The following is a 15,922-nucleotide window of genomic DNA, read 5'->3' on the forward strand; positions in this document are numbered from 1 at the left end:
GGCATGAACAAAGCCATTTTGGTCAGCAGATATTGCACTGCAGGCTCGGGAAAAGACTCGTTTCATTTACATAAACTGAGATTCGAGCGTTCAGGAGACATTTCCGCTGGATTTTTACCTCTGTTAAGCTAAAAAATGATGGATAAAAGCAGCAAATGTGGATAACTACTTTTATAAAGAGGTAAGATTGATGAAAGACTGCGTGAAAATGTGTGATTTTATAGATCTTCTGGGCGAGTGCAATTGCCCCTCTTGAATTTTATAGAGCAAATTCGAGATTTTTGAAGTGGACATTCCCTATTTATTTTTAACATAAAGCCTTTGCAATTGTTTAACGGGGTAATAAATATTATTATCTGTAACCGGTTTAATATAATGCCTTGGTATAAGCTGAAGACTTACGTGATCTTGATTTGAATGAAGTTGCATGGAGATCATTATCAACTTCATGCATACATGTATATTTGCTATTGGGTGTATATTTTTGTAACTGCCACCTCAGATGTCAGCTAAAGGCTGAATACCCTCATTTTACTTAGAAACTAACAAGATCACTGTGATCACTCAGAAGAACTCACTCAAAGCGCTCAATTTTCTGTTTTACTACAGTTTTTCAACTCAATAGTGTTGTCTTGGCCAATTCTCAAGAGACTGTACTGAAGTCACCAAATCCTGCTCAACAAGATAATTAGTCACTTATGACCGTTGGACTCTATTTTAACTCATTCATTTTGTTATGAATCGTGACTTCTGCTACTACTACTCTGGAACAAATTACTAAATAACGCAACTTCCCTTTTCAACAATGTGAACATCCTCCTGCGGAAGATGTTTAAAGTTTTTGTTGTATTATTTTTATGGTGATTGTATTGTATTTTTATCTTATTTTATGTTATCATAATCCTATTGTAATTTATCTTATAATCTCACATATTATAATAAGTTTTCATAGATGATTAATGCCGAAAAGCCCCTTTGGGGAGTGTTAATAAAATTTGTATTCTATTGTAAAGTGGATGAAATTTTCACACTTGGTCTCTGGAAAAGCACCCAATTAAAATACTGTACATCCACAGTAATAATATTATAAGGGCCTGGAAAGGAGATTTGGGGGCGACAGTAAATACTCTTACAAGGTCAGGGACTGTGGAGGGGGTGAGACTGGGGGGGCTTCAGCCCCACTCCCCTTACTTTTTGGAGAGTGAAAGGAATATTTAAGTGCATACATTAACATTTCTCTGCATGCATCAGTTACAGAAACAACTAACATACAAATTGTTAAATATTTTATGAGAGACATGATAAGTGAATTTATCAACACACACCCCTTCTTATGAATCCAGCAACCAGTGAAACATGATTGACCTTTTCGTAATAAATTAGTGTCAATAAATTAAGACTGTAAAATAATCATTTTTCTTTGCTGGATTAGTAAAAGAGTGATGGCCAGATAGGACAGAGGCACAAATAATTTTAAATAGCCTAAAGGAAATTCGCCGTAATTCTAGCATAGTCTACATGTACATGTAGCATGAATTTTGTGGGGCTTAAAAAAATAAAACTTGTTCTCTTTTCAAACCTTTTAATGCACTATTTCAATTCATTTTTTTTTCAATATCAAACGTTTGATACTAGCTTATTTTATGCAGTATTTATCCTGTAGTATATTCAATAATTTTTATGTATATTAATTTCAGTTTATAACAGTTACAAAATTACAGGTGTATATATATTTAGCTACAATAATTTTCATCACTGAAAAATATCATTCTCAGTAATAGCAAATAACTGTGAATGTAAAGCCTGATCACAGAAAAGTTATAAATTGGTGCATCCCTTCAGTCACTAAATGTGGTCAAAGCCTTTAGTATAATTTTAGGCTTTATAATAATTATTAAAGCTGTTTCTATAGCATTTTATTGCAAAGCATGATCAGTGAAATGTTTTCATCAATGAATTCTATGGATTTTGTCTTTCCATCAAATTCATTATGATTGCAGTTGTGTTCCATGGAACTCCATGGAACTTTTGCCCACAGAATTCCATGGAAAATTTTCCATTAATTTCCATGCAGCAACTCCATGGAGCTATTTCCATGGAATTCCATGGAAAATTTTCCATTAAATTCCATGCAGCAACTTCATGGAGCTATTTCCATGGAATTTCATGGAAAATTTTCCATTAAATTCCATGCAGCAACTCCATGGAGCTATTTCCATGGAATTCCATGTCCTAAAACTTACTCCATGGAATTCCATAGAATTCCATGGGTTTCCATGGAACATTTTTCATGGAGTTCCATGGAATTTCATGGGGTTATTGCACCATTTTTAAGGTGGTTGTATTAAAGTGTATATGACACGAAATCTTTTATTAGCTTATTAGGAAGAGCTTTCAAAATGATGAAGAATGGCATTTATTTTATTGCGATAGCATTCTTGGTTCCCGAGTTATTCAAGATTTAGGCTTATGCAAATTAGACAACTTGTGACGTCACAAGACTGACACAAAATGAAGGGAAATCACAAAATTTGGAATATCTACGCAAATACTTCATCTACAGGGTTGAAATTTTGCAGGGTTGATGTGCTGACGGAACTACACATTGTGATAGTGGCTATGATGTCACCATAGCAACGTACTCATTACCAGACCTCTACCTTCCCAAAATTACAAATGCCTTATTTATTGCTCCACAGTCAAACAGAATTTCTTATACTCGTGCTGTGTAATGTCCATATTCGCTCACACCCACTGAATAAACATCAAGAGCGCTTCTTGGGAAGGGAAACTCTGATTTTATCCTTTGGATGGTGAGGGCCTGGAGCCCATTGTGTTGCCATGGAAATGTCATAGTAAATCATATCATGACACTTTGTGATGAGTATAACAACTCTACAAAGTTTCAGTTCTATACAGAAAAAGGCTTAAGAGATATTCCATTTTTTGTGATTTCCCTTCATTTTGTGTTAGTCTTGTGACGTTACAAGTTGTCTAATTTGCATAAGCCTAAATCTTGAATTACTCGGCAACCAAGAATGCTATCGCAATAAAATAAATGCCATTCTTCATCATTTTGAAAGCTCTTCCTAATAAGCCAATAAAAGATTTCGTGTCATATACACTTTAACATGGGTTCTGCTGTACATGTACATGTACATTTAAAACTTAACCTCATTTTCAACATCAGCTTATAATTCTCTAGTTTTCACTAACAGTTCCTAACCACAAAAACAACACTTTGTACATGTATGGTCTTCTTTTCATTTTCTTCTTTTCTTGATGGGATCCTATTATAATCTGGTGGGACATGTATTAAACCACGTTGTGAACTAAACCATGTCAGACAAGACAGTCTTGTTACTCTTTCCACATACATTGTTTTCGGTGTTAGAGGAAACATATAGAAAGGAGGTATGCATCTGAGTTGTGGAGAGTGATCTGTAGTGAGAGACAAGCAAAACTATTAATTTTGTGTTTTGTAAAGTCTTATACATGTCTGTTGCTAATGTGTACTGTAATTAAGAGGTTTATTCTAGAAAATGATTTCTGTGGACCCACCAGGACCCATTGGAGACCTTAACAGGGCTTCTGATAGAGTGCGATAAAAAAATGGAAATTATGCGATTTTTTCGTGGCAAATTATGCGATAAGAAGGGACTATTATGCGGAAAATTATGCAAATTATGCGATTTTTTTGGAGCTTTTTTATGGATGTTTTACTAGGTTTCAGAGGAAGAAAACCACTTTTATGCTGTTCAAACGACAATTAGAACATAAAGGAACAATAATTTAGCATCTACGTATATGCATACTTGTAAATTGGAGTAAAACAGGTTAGTATAAGTGTTTTTTGCACGCGCTGATTTCCTGGTTAAACTCTACATGTATTTGTAGAATTTGCTATTTACCTCCCAGCAATTTTTGGTGTAACATTGCAAAACTGTTGAAGTACATATAGCTGGCAGAAACTATTAATTATTAATAAATTGCCCCGTTTTCAGTTCATGGATTTCCAATGTTTACTTTTTAGGTTCATATGAGTTATGAAAGGAAATATAGACAATAGTCAAAACATAGATCACATTTGTAGTTATCTTAATATCAACAATACTTCATTTTATTGTATTGATAGCTCTTAAACACCTCATCCTCACACAAAAAATTATCTTCACAACCAATATTATTAATAATAAATAAGCTGACCATAAACTATTTGAATGTTTGAAATTATTATATTACAAGCAAAAAAGGAGCTTTTATTATAACCCCAGGCCAGTGGATTTCCCTTGCCTGACTGTCAAATTCACAGTTTATCTAATTTTGTAGTTAAAAGTTTAAATATAAGATTATCATCTTGGATTCAACAGGGGAATTGTGAAAACCGAATTTCTTTGCACTCTGTTTGTAAACAAATTCTCAAGACAATTTGTATATTTTGTTTAAAATGCAGGGCTTATTGCACCATCATGCAAACTAATTGTTTCTTATTATTTTTAACGTGTCGCATATATATAATTATATGTTTTCTGTGAGAGGATTTGCCTTAACAGATAGGCCATCCCGTGACAAACAGAACAAATTAAAGTAACTAGAACAGAACAGACTGTGGACATAATAACAAAAATATGCAACAGAGGAAGCTTGTCTCCCTTGATAATCATTACGGTTTGTAAAGGGCGTGATTTGATTTACGATACACATTATATACAGTTGACAATAACATTTGTAACCATTGCTTTTGTTACACAGGTAATTTGCACTGCGGGAGGCAGAATTAATATGGCCGCCATGTGTGAAACGGACTACGTAAACAGACTCCTTTGGTAGATTCATGAAATCTCTGTGCTATTGCACTAGTCATGAAAGCTTACAAGCAGATAGAACGTCAAATGTCCATTAAAACTGGCTGCTCTTTAAATAGATTATTCTTTATATGACCACTTCCCTAAAAACTACTTGTACATCATGAGATTAATTATTGCCCCTACTAATACACCTAAACAGAAGCAAAGGAATGCTCATTTCAACCAATATTCCATATTCAACTTGTGCTGCTCTCTCTCTGGCTTGGTTGTGCGGGGGGAATCACATGCAAATGTTCAGAGAAGCAGTCAAGCCTATAGCACATGCACAGAAATCTCTGTATTCATCTTTACATGTATCTTGGTATCTATGTTTTGATTTCTATCAATTTCAATTATTAATTTGCATGCACATGAATGATATGGTATTAAATAAAATAATTTCTATATTCACATGTGTTGAACCTGTACATGTACACATTTCTCAAAATAATGTCAATTATTAAGTTCCTTTTCTGCTTTTCCGTAACCAGTGGTACACGTGTTCCACTTCACTTGATTGTGGAAAAGTGAAAGGTCCAGCACCAACAATGACAACAGGGCCAAAGAAGACACATGAACTGTGAACTCTGTCAATATCATCTCATCTTGGCCAGTAGAATTCCCTTTCACCACTGGAAACAGTTGAGCGCAGGAACTTGAAATTGATGAAAGCACCATCAGGACTTTCCAGGGCACGTCCAAAATAGTACGTTTTCTGGTACTCAACAGCATAATACTTGTTCCCCTGAATACATGTAGAAGGCTGTGTAAAGCTATCCAGCTTTTGCTCATGTAGTTCCAAAATCATGTGACGTCTGAAGGTATGGACAGAGTTGGTGTTAGGAACTGGTGACTGGAGTACTAAGGATCTTGCAAAAAAGCAGAGAAATACACCACAATCGAAGCTGTTCGGCTGTTGTGGGACATCCTTTGGGGTGTTTGTTGCAAACAGCCAATGCTTTGCATCTAAGTGGTTGTCAACTTGCTGTACTAGTCTCCACATCTTTTCAATGGCATGCTGTGTAGTTGGCTTTGTAAATGACCCTGCCTTGCTATCCAAAACAATAATTTTCTTTTCTCTAGGAAGAACAGCAAGAAGGAACCAATGCTTGCTCTGGCCAGGGTTACAAAGAACCAGAATCATATCTTGCTCCATTAAATGGGCTTTTCCTTTTACCAGCTCTTGCAGTGGACCTTGACTGAACCCCTTCTCAAATGACTCCCACCCGAAAAGTTCTACTTTCATACCATTGGAAATTCCCTCATTTGCAATGAGGTGCAAATAAGCTTCAATGGCAAAGTTAGTAAGGTAATTGTCCTCATCACATGGTTTGCAACCATATAATCTTTGAAGATCTTGGTCATCAAGAACACTTCTTCCCTTGAATTTGACAGACCCATTTAGCAGGCAGCTTAGAAGTGGTTCTCTGTGTTCTGCAAAAACACAAGCTGATTCCTTGTTGAATTTCTGGGCTGTACTTTGATGCAATCCATAATGTACCCTCAAGGCTGGTGCACACTGCAGGGTGTTAGTGGAAAGCTGGCTTTCTGCATCAGCATTGTTTTCCTTTTTGTGATCAGCAGCATCCAGATACTTGTCTAGTGATGTCCTGAATTGCTTTCCAGGAGGGACACTTGTTTTCTTCTTCTTTGGCACTGTTTTGGTGTCTTCTTGATCTGCCACATCAGTGATCTTTCTCTTGCTTTCTTTTGAACTGGTGTCTGTAGTTGTTGGAACCTCAGGAACCTCAGGCTGTTGGCGTTGTTTTTGGACAACCTTGAACACCCTAGGAAAGCCACTTGCTTCGCCCGACACTGGGCATTTCTTTTCAGGAATGACTTTCGCTGTTTCCTTCGTCACATTAGGGCTGTTTTGTGGGTTGTCCTGCTTTTCCTTTTCTTGTTCAATTGAAGATTGCATGCGAAGGTTCCAATTCAAGAAGTGGAAAGCTCTGATGGTGCTTTCATCGAGTGATCTTCGTTTCTCATCAAGGATGTCATTGTAGGCTGAAAACGACCGTTCCACATCATAAGACCCGATAGTCGTTGTAGAGTAGCATGATGCTATCTTGTAAAGCTCAGGGAGATTGCTTGCCTTAGACTTCCAAAACAAAGTCAAGTCAATGTTTCCATCTTTACTTTGTTTGACAGCATGGGGACCAATGTTGTTTACGTACAGTTCCCATTCATCCTTTGAAACAGCTTCAAAACCAGGGATGCTATCAATGGAATTGAAGACATGATCCACATCAATAAGATTTCTTGGATCGAGCACTTGAACTTGATCCAGAAACTTGGACGCTGGTTGGGCCCCATCCACAACATACTTGGACAGTTTGGAATGGGCAGCAGAGAAGGCTGAACTGAACAGGCAAACCAGTTCTTTCTTTTCATTGTATGTGAAATTAATATCCTTCCTTTCAAAACAAAAGGCAACATCTTCCTCTTCTAAGTTGGTGTTCACATTGAGATAGTGGAGTAGGCTCTGCATCTTTCCATGGGCCTGTGTGACATTTGGCACTCTCTCCTGAAAATAGTTCAGGTATACCATGAGGGTGGGCGCTTTCACTTTTAAGAATGCCAGTTGAGCATGAAGCCTCTTCATAAAGCTTTCATCCTTGTACATTTCTTCCAATCTGAGAAGAGAATTGCTCGCCACAGATCTTCCACGATTGAGCTCTTCTTGGATGAAATCCGCGAATAGGAAGTAGTGCTCAGCATGGTACAATGCAGAATCAAACCAGGCGCTCCAGGTTTTGGTTGTCGGGTTTGGTGGCATGGTGACTCTCTCTCCTGGATTTAAGGCATTTTGAAGAAATTTCATGAAGCGACTTTTTCTTCCACTTGGCACAAAGAAGAGATTGCGAAAACACTTCACAAATTCACTGACTTCGTTGAAGCCTTTCTTAAAATCAGAGGCCACCAGATTCACGATGTGGCTATGACATGTGATGTGTATGCAATCAGGAAATAAACATGACAAAGTGTCGCAAAAGGCCTTTTTCATGTATGCCACATTTTCAGAATTAAAAATGCGGACGTCGTCATACTCAATGCCATACTCATGCACAGTTTTCACTATTGCCTGGGACACTGTTCTGTTGTTGGTCGCAACTAGAAAGTGTGAATCGAGGAGCCATGCTACAGAATTTCCATTGGGGGAAAGTTCGTCAAAATCAAGACAAACGGCCATAACATCAAGCACATACCTTCCTTCATCATCGCTGAGTTCGTCCACAATCAACGGCACTCGTTTATTCCTGACCATCTCCTTCAGCTTAGCTTTTTCTGTCTGATAAACATCGAACAGGTAGTAATCGCGCAGCTGCGAGCATTTAGGGATGGCTCCTCCATTAGCAACTCGGGTGTGGAGAAATTTTCGCATCAGCGGGTTATCAGACTTGTGCAAGGGAATGTTGGCGGCTGTGCATATTCTGATCCACTCCTGGCAAATCTTGACCTTCTCGACTTGTGCAGTAGTTTTGCAATTCAAAACAGTTTTCAAAGTTTTCTGCTTGCTGCATTGGTTTTTTTCAACGTTCTGCTTGTGCGATACCGAGTCTAGATGCCTGTCCACCACACTCTTCCGTAGATAGTCTATCACAACGTTGCAGGATGAACAGAACAGAAGACCATCATCCACGTGAAAGGTACCTTCTGGGTATTTTTCTTGCCCTCTCCTTTGCGGTTATATTTACTGGAAGGTGCGAGCTTTTCTTTTCTGTCGAAGACACAACCGGCGTTTTAACAACAAACTTATCCATGAAGACGTAGTTTCGCATTCGACAAAGGCAGCTACATGATTTGGCTGTCTTGAAGCGCTTTTCCCGGTTTGTTTTTCGCTGATACTTACAACACGAGTATAGATATCATATGCCATCTGTCATGAATATATATCAGCAATTCTGATTTGTCAACTCACAGAAAAGGATTGTTTTTGCCGTACCAATAGGCAATGGCTTTAGAATTAAATTTAGTACCAGGCCCCGACCGCGTAAACACGCAAATAACGCCTTGGAGATCGATCTTAACAACATCGAAGGTTGAAAGGTTTCTGAAGTTTTTGAAAGGTAAAATCACCTTGAAATGACGTGTATCTTCGGATTTTTTTAAGCTAAAGCAATAATTTATAGTCTGTTTTGTTGAAATTGTGCGATTTTTCATGCATTATGCGATTTTTTCGGAATTATGCGATCGGATGCGATTTGAGGCTGATTACGCAAAATCGCACCATCGCGTAATATCAGAAGCCCTGAAGGCTTGGTGCCCCACAGGGCGTTGTCGAAAGATAACATAGCTGGCAATGGTCGCCTGTGTGTAGGCTTCGATGATGCACCCCCAAATGCACCCAACCCTGAATTTGGTACTTCATATAAAACAGGCCTTTTTGTCGTTTTCATATGACTTCATGTTTGACAGAATTATGTGTGTTTTCGTGAGAATTAAGGTTAGGGGACACCTTATCATACAGTTCATGAATCTCATTAGCGTGCACTTTTGGATATATCTCAGTCATTGATGCATGCGCCTTGTGTCTTGGGGATAATCTTTCAACAGACGCATTGTAAGATCTCATGATGCTTTGTTCGATCACGTTTTTGTATCAACAAACTTAATTTGCTGTGCAATTTCGGAGTGAATTTTAGCCGCGATTTACATTAAATTTGACTTCTCTGCACCCTTTGGGTACCCAGGTTATTTCTGCTTCAACTGCAGAATATACTTGATTTAACACCATATGTACACAGATTGGATGTGTAAATTAAATAATTACATTTTTTTATAATTTTTTTTACCGTTTGATTAACAGTCATGTACACTTCTACATAAAAGTGGCTCTGATAGCTGTACATGTAGGTTAAATTTCCAGCATACTGTAGCATTTTCAGGTGTGTGGTGTGCAACAAATTTGAAAATTAACCATATTTGCAGAGGGCATTAGTTTTAATAAGAATACATACTGTGCAATGCAGCTTTAGCACAGACATGCACTGCAGCAAAGTTTATGTGCTTATCGACTACTAATTGATGATTTTTTTTCTAATTTCTTAGTATGTTGGGTTACATTGCCTCCATACATGAGAGTGCCATACATGTACATATTTGTAGGTTTCAGATACCTCTTGCAGAATTTAACCCAAAATGTGTAAAATAAATGACAGCTGTGATACACTTACTGTTGTAAATGGACAAAGGTGATGATATCACCAGTTTTATGAAATTAGTTATTAATTTTAATTCTACAATCGTTTAATGCAGATTGAAATGATTATAATGGAAAAATATTTCACTTTGATGTGGAGATCGATACAGCAGGGCAGGAAGAATACAGCTCATTCTGTGATTCATCAGTAGCGACAGGTGATTCATTCTTAGTGTTGTTTGCCATCAATTCTGTATCCAGTTGGCACGAGCTCCAGGATCTCAGAAACAAGATCATCCAAGATCATCAACTCACTTCAGCTATATATCCCGATGGTCATTGTTGGTAATAAGTTGGTATGTTCTTCTATACATGTACATTGATGTGTGAGTTACATGTACATATGTAGTTTCTTAAGAAACTATAGTGTTGTGCAGTGGGGATTGGAAACGAATGTTTGGTTTTATCAACAGAGTCAATCAGGTGATTCAGACTCCATTCATATGTAAAGAGATTCAAGTGCTGATGTTTCCAGTGTTACTGTACATGTAAGAGGGAATCACAAAGCGTTTACACTCGAAACGTCAGTACTCAAATCTCTTTACAGTCACTGTGGCAAAATTACATGTACCTAATATCAAGTGTGTTGGTAAATCTTACATTTGTTTCAGCTATACATGTACATGTACAATTTCAAGGGAGCAAGGATGACGCAGTGCTAAGAGCACTCGCCTCCCAGCAATCCGCGGGTTCGATTCCCAGACTCAGTGTCATACACTGTACGTGGGTTCAGTTTGTTGTTAGTTGTGATCTTTGCTCCGAGAGGTTTTCCTCTGGGTACTCCAGTTTTCCCTTCTCCTCAAAAGCCAACACTTCTAAATTCCAATTTGATCTAGAAAGTGTCCCCAATTACATGTAGTGCTCTGCGCTAAATACATTGACACTTAAATTAAGTGATTTATTTATTTATTTATTTTATTATATTTTTATGACTGAGTTGCTGGCCTACCATAAATTATCTGATATTACAAGAGAAAATAAATAAATAAATAAACGAGTGTAATAGATAGGATGCAATTAAATTATAAAAGGAAAAAAAAAAACAGCGCAACCAGATAGGACACACACACAAACATGTACTCAAAGCAAGAAAAAAACAACAAAAAACACTAGGGTTCAGTAAACATGTACACTGTACATGTGCTGCGCTTTACACCTCAAGACAACTCCAACATACATGTACGTGGGAACCAAAATAAGTTCTGTTTCCACTGGTCCCTGCTTCCCTTTATCCAATTAAGGGGTCAAGATAGCTGATACACACTTCCAAATTTCTCATTTCTCATTCTAGGATTTAGAAGAGGAAAGAGAAGTTATGAAAGATGAAGTGTTAGAATACTGCAATTCATCTGATGTGAACATCCCATTAATTGAGACATCAGCCAAGGTAGGTTACACTGTTAGAAGGTGGAATGATTACCGAGGGTTGGTTCCAAGTAACTGTATAATCCTTTTCTAAAACAAATACAATACTCCAGAACAACCCCTCGGTCCGAAAGTGACCCAAAACGTATTTTCAATCCTAGTAGGTCATGTGACCCAAAACAAAACAAAAACCAACTTCATATACAGCACTCAAAGCATCCTTCACATCAGAAGTCTCAAAATATTTTGTAGCATTAGGCAACATCAACCCCCTTAATAGTGATATCAGGTCGATGGAGCCAGGTCCAAAGAGGTCTTGTGGAAAGTTACTGTGACCGGAAAATCATGATCTGTGGCTGATAACGTCGCTAGCTGTTGGTACATTTTGAGTTGGCTGCAGAACAAAAACTCCTCTGCACCGCACCTTGTGGGTACCCGTCTCGCGAGAGGGTGGTAACTTACTTTTGAGCGGTACTGTACAGAATACTGTATACTTGATTTAACACCACATACATGTACAGATTGGATGTGTAAATTAAATAATTACATTTTTGATATTTTTTTACCGTTTCATTAACAGTCATGTTTACCTGTACATGAAAGGTGCTCTGATAGCTGTACATGTAGGTTACATTTCCAGCATACTGTAGCATTTTCAGGTGTGTAGTATGCAACAAATTTCAAAGTTAACCATGTTTGCAGAGGGTATTTAACATTATCGACAAATCTCTGAATTATAATAGGTATACATACTGTACAATGCAGCTTTAGCACATACATGCACTGCAGCAAAGTTTATGCGCTTATTGACTGCCAATTGATTATTTTGTCTTTTCCAATGGAGTTGGGTTACATTGCCTCCATACATGTACATGTAATTGAAGTGGTGCGTGGAAAAATGCACTAAGTGACATCTGATTGAGTGCCTAATTCTCCTAGTAAATTGCCTTGTTCTTCCTTGTATGAGCAAAGGAGAATTTGACATAAGATCAGATGTCACTTAGGGCTTTTTTTCACTCACCCCTTCAATTGTAGATTTCAGACACCTCTTGCAGAATTTAACCCAAAATTTGTAAAATAAATGACAGCTGTGATGTTACTCCTGTAAATGGACAAAGGTGATGGCCTCACCAGTTTTATAAAATTAGTAATTATTTTAATTCTACAATCTTTTGATGCAGATTGAATATAACGGCAAATTATATGATGTTTACGGAGATAGTTGATACAGCAGGGCAGGAAGAATACAGCTCATTCTGTGATTCATCAGTAGCCACAAGTGATGCATTCTTAGTGTTGTTTGCCATCAATTCTGTATCCGGTTGGCACGAACTCCAGGATCTCAGAAGCAAGATCATCCAAGATCATCAACTCACTTCAGCTATCCCGATGGTCATTATTGGAAATAAGTTGGTAAGTTCTTCTATACAAGTCATGTACATTGATGGGTGATTTACCTCTAGTTTCTTAAGAAACAATGGTGCTGTACAATAAGGATTGGAAATGAATGGGTTTTTTTTAATCAATAGAGTTAATCAGGTGATTCAGACACCATACATATGTAAAGAGATGCAAGTGCTGATGTTTCCAGTGTTAGTCCTTTGTACATGCACATGTAAGAGGGAATCACAAAAGGCTCACGGTTGAAACATCAGTTACTCAAATCTCTTTACAGTGGCCAAATTGCATGTACCTAATATCAAGTGTGTTGAAAAAATCTTACATTTGTTTTTGCTATACATGTACATATACAATTTCTGGAGAGCAGGGATGACACAGTGCTGAGAGCACTCGCCTCCCACCAGTGTGGCCCGGGTTCAATTTGTGGGTTGAGTTTGTTGTTGGTTCTTGTCTTTGCTCCAAGAGGTTTTTCCCTGGGTGCTCTGGTTTTCCCTTCTCCTCAAAAACCAACGCTTCTAAATTCTAATTCCATCTGGAAAGTGTCCCCAATTAGTGCTCTGCACCAAATACATTGACACTTAAATGAAGTGATTTATTTATTTATTTATTTTATTATATTTTTATGACTGAGTTGCTGGCCTACCGTAAATTATCTGATATTACAAGAAAAAATAAATAAAAAATCAATAACCAAGTGTAAAAAGATAGAATGCAAATAAATAATATGATAAATGTGCAGCGCTGTACACCTGACTAAAATGCTACATGCATGCGTGCTAGAAATGACACCATGAAACTCAAGACAGATCCAACATACATGTATGTGGGAACCCAAATGAGTTCTGATTCCCCTGGTCCCTGCTTCCCTTTAACCAATTAAGGGGTCAAGATGACTGATACACACTTCCGATTTCTCATTCTAGGATTTAGAAGAGGAAAGAGAAGTAATGAAAGATGAAGTGTTAGAATACTGCAATTCATCTGATGTGAACATCCCATTAATTGAGACATCAGCCAAGGTAGATTACACTGTTACAAGGTAAAATGATTACTGAAGCGACGTTGGTTCCAAGTAACTGTATAATCCTTTTCCAAAACAAAATACAATACTCCAGAACAACCTCGTGGTCCAAAAATGACCCAAGACGTATTCTCAATCCTAGTAGTTCATGTGACCCAAAACAAAAAAAAAACAACTTCATATACAGCACCTAACGCCTCCTTCACATCAGACGTCGCAGAATATCTTGTAGCATTAGGCAACAGAAACCCTTTAATAGTGATATCAGGTCGATGGAGCCAAGTCCAAAGAGGTCTTAGGGAAAGTTACTGTGAACGGAAACTCATGTTCAGTGGCTGATAACGTGGCTAGCTGTAGGTACATTTTGAGTTGGCTGCAGAACAGAAACCCTTGTGAAGATGAGCCTGCTGTCAGTGTGGCTAATCGTTGGAATTTTTGTGAGGTTGCACCGTCTGGTTCTCCAAATCCTGACTCTATTTCAGACCTCTGATTATGTAATTTCCCAGTGCCCAGTTATGTAAAACATGGTCTCTAAAGTTAATACATAACCTCTTTGAGACCTGTGATGTTTTTCCTAATAATTATTTCCGAAAAAGTATTATTTTAACGTGCACAGTGTCCAATTTATCACTCAAATTATATACACTGTATTCAGTATTTGGCCAATAGCAGAATTACCACAATGGATATTTACCTTCATAATCACCGTAAAATCGTAGTATTTACTTTCAAACATCTTAAAAGTACAGATATCGTTATTCAGATATCTTCATTTTTAAAGGTAACATCAACTGCCATTAATGTGGTAAAAGAACCCAAGAATATGAACTAAAATTGATTAAAAATAGTAGCAATAGTTATTTCCTTGAAAAGATTGGTTAAAGATCAAGTTGGGTAGAAACTCATCAAAGGAAGGTGAACAAGGTGTTATCAACACCAAATAAAATTCCTTTAACTATTTTAACCCAAAAAAATTGCGTCGTAGATATTTTTCCATTACCGACAATTTTTATCATCTAACAAACATTGAAACTCTAATCACAATGGGACAGTAAACACAAGTAGCGATCACTAGTTGGTAGAAACGGATCTGAAAAATGCTTATGAGAAACGGACCTGTTCTATGTTAAATCCATGCAGGTTTTCAGACTTTATAACAGTATCGTGAACATCTATACCCAGTGACCAGCACATACAGTGTAACTTATAACGAATATACCCAACCCCACTTTTATAGGTTGCTTTGATACCAGATGAAATTTGTAATGTGGCGTTTTTCAAGTGTGGTGAAAAAACGATTTCAAAATATTACCCTTGCTCCCAAAGGTATGATGCATTTAGTCTGTAAGACTCTTTTTTGCAGTAACATAGCTCGCCTTGGTGAAATTTGAGCGCCGCGTTTGACATAGCCTGTGAACATCCGCCCCCTCCCCTCAAAAAAATCGGGAAGAGAGACGTCTGTGTAGCCGCGTCGCTATTCGTGTTTTGCATAAATTAAAATCCTGGCAATTTCCGCTGACCAATACGCACACGGGCTAGCTTGCGTGCAAAATTCCAATATGGCGTCGTTTTCTAGTGCGAAGTTCCAGCGAGCAATCGACAGAGTATGCGAGAAGTTTAAAGTTTCGTCGCTCTATTCGGAACAAGTAGAATGCATAAAAGCTATTTTACAGGGAAACGATGTTTATGCAAGTCTGCCTACAGGATATGGGAAGTCTCTCATATTTTATGCTGCTCCTATAGTGGCCGATGAGGTCTTCGAGCGACCACGTGGAAGCAGTAAAATCGTCATAATTTCACCGCTTCAAACGCTGATGGAAGACCAAGTCTCCTACTTGAAATCCCTAGGTTTGTCCGCTATTGCTCTGCACGACGAACAGTCAGAATCAGTTTTGAAAGATGTCGAGAAAGGCCGCTTCACGTACGTGTTCGCTTCACCAGAGAAAATGTTGAATGCCAACAGATGGCGCAAACTGTTGTCGGGTGAAGAATATCGTAAATTTTTAATGGCGATTACCATTGATGAGGCGCACTGTATCGGTCAGTGAGGTTTATCTAAGTCTTCAAACCTTACAGCCGTACCAT

General features: G+C 37.8%; 1 protein-coding gene and 1 pseudogene across 5 annotated transcripts in view; one reads left to right on the forward strand and one right to left on the reverse strand.

Annotated features, from left to right (window-relative positions):
* The window catches only part of LOC146485634 (ras-like protein 1), a 567,471-nt gene that overhangs the window by 169,053 nt on the left and 382,496 nt on the right, over nt 1–15,922 (forward strand). The window contains exons 1-5 of one of the 5 annotated variants that reach the window (XM_085102996.1): nt 58–181; nt 10,107–10,346; nt 11,342–11,437; nt 12,597–12,828; nt 13,740–13,835. In XM_085102996.1, coding sequence (XP_084959122.1) covers nt 12,619–12,828; nt 13,740–13,835 — 306 coding nt within the window. In that variant the 5' untranslated portion in view covers nt 58–181; nt 10,107–10,346; nt 11,342–11,437; nt 12,597–12,618. Of the gene's footprint in view, nt 1–57; nt 182–10,106; nt 10,347–11,341; nt 11,438–12,596; nt 12,829–13,739; nt 13,836–15,922 lie in introns of those variants that run through there. The other 4 variants (XM_085102993.1, XM_085102989.1, XM_085102990.1 and 1 more) reach the window with 4 other exon arrangements.
* On the reverse strand, nt 4,087–9,099 carry LOC146485642 (uncharacterized; annotated as a pseudogene).

This window comes from Pavona decussata, unplaced genomic scaffold, assembly GCF_977016875.1.
Source record: "Pavona decussata unplaced genomic scaffold, jaPavDecu1.1 SCAFFOLD_25, whole genome shotgun sequence".
Classification (NCBI taxonomy): domain Eukaryota; kingdom Metazoa; phylum Cnidaria; class Anthozoa; order Scleractinia; family Agariciidae; genus Pavona; species Pavona decussata.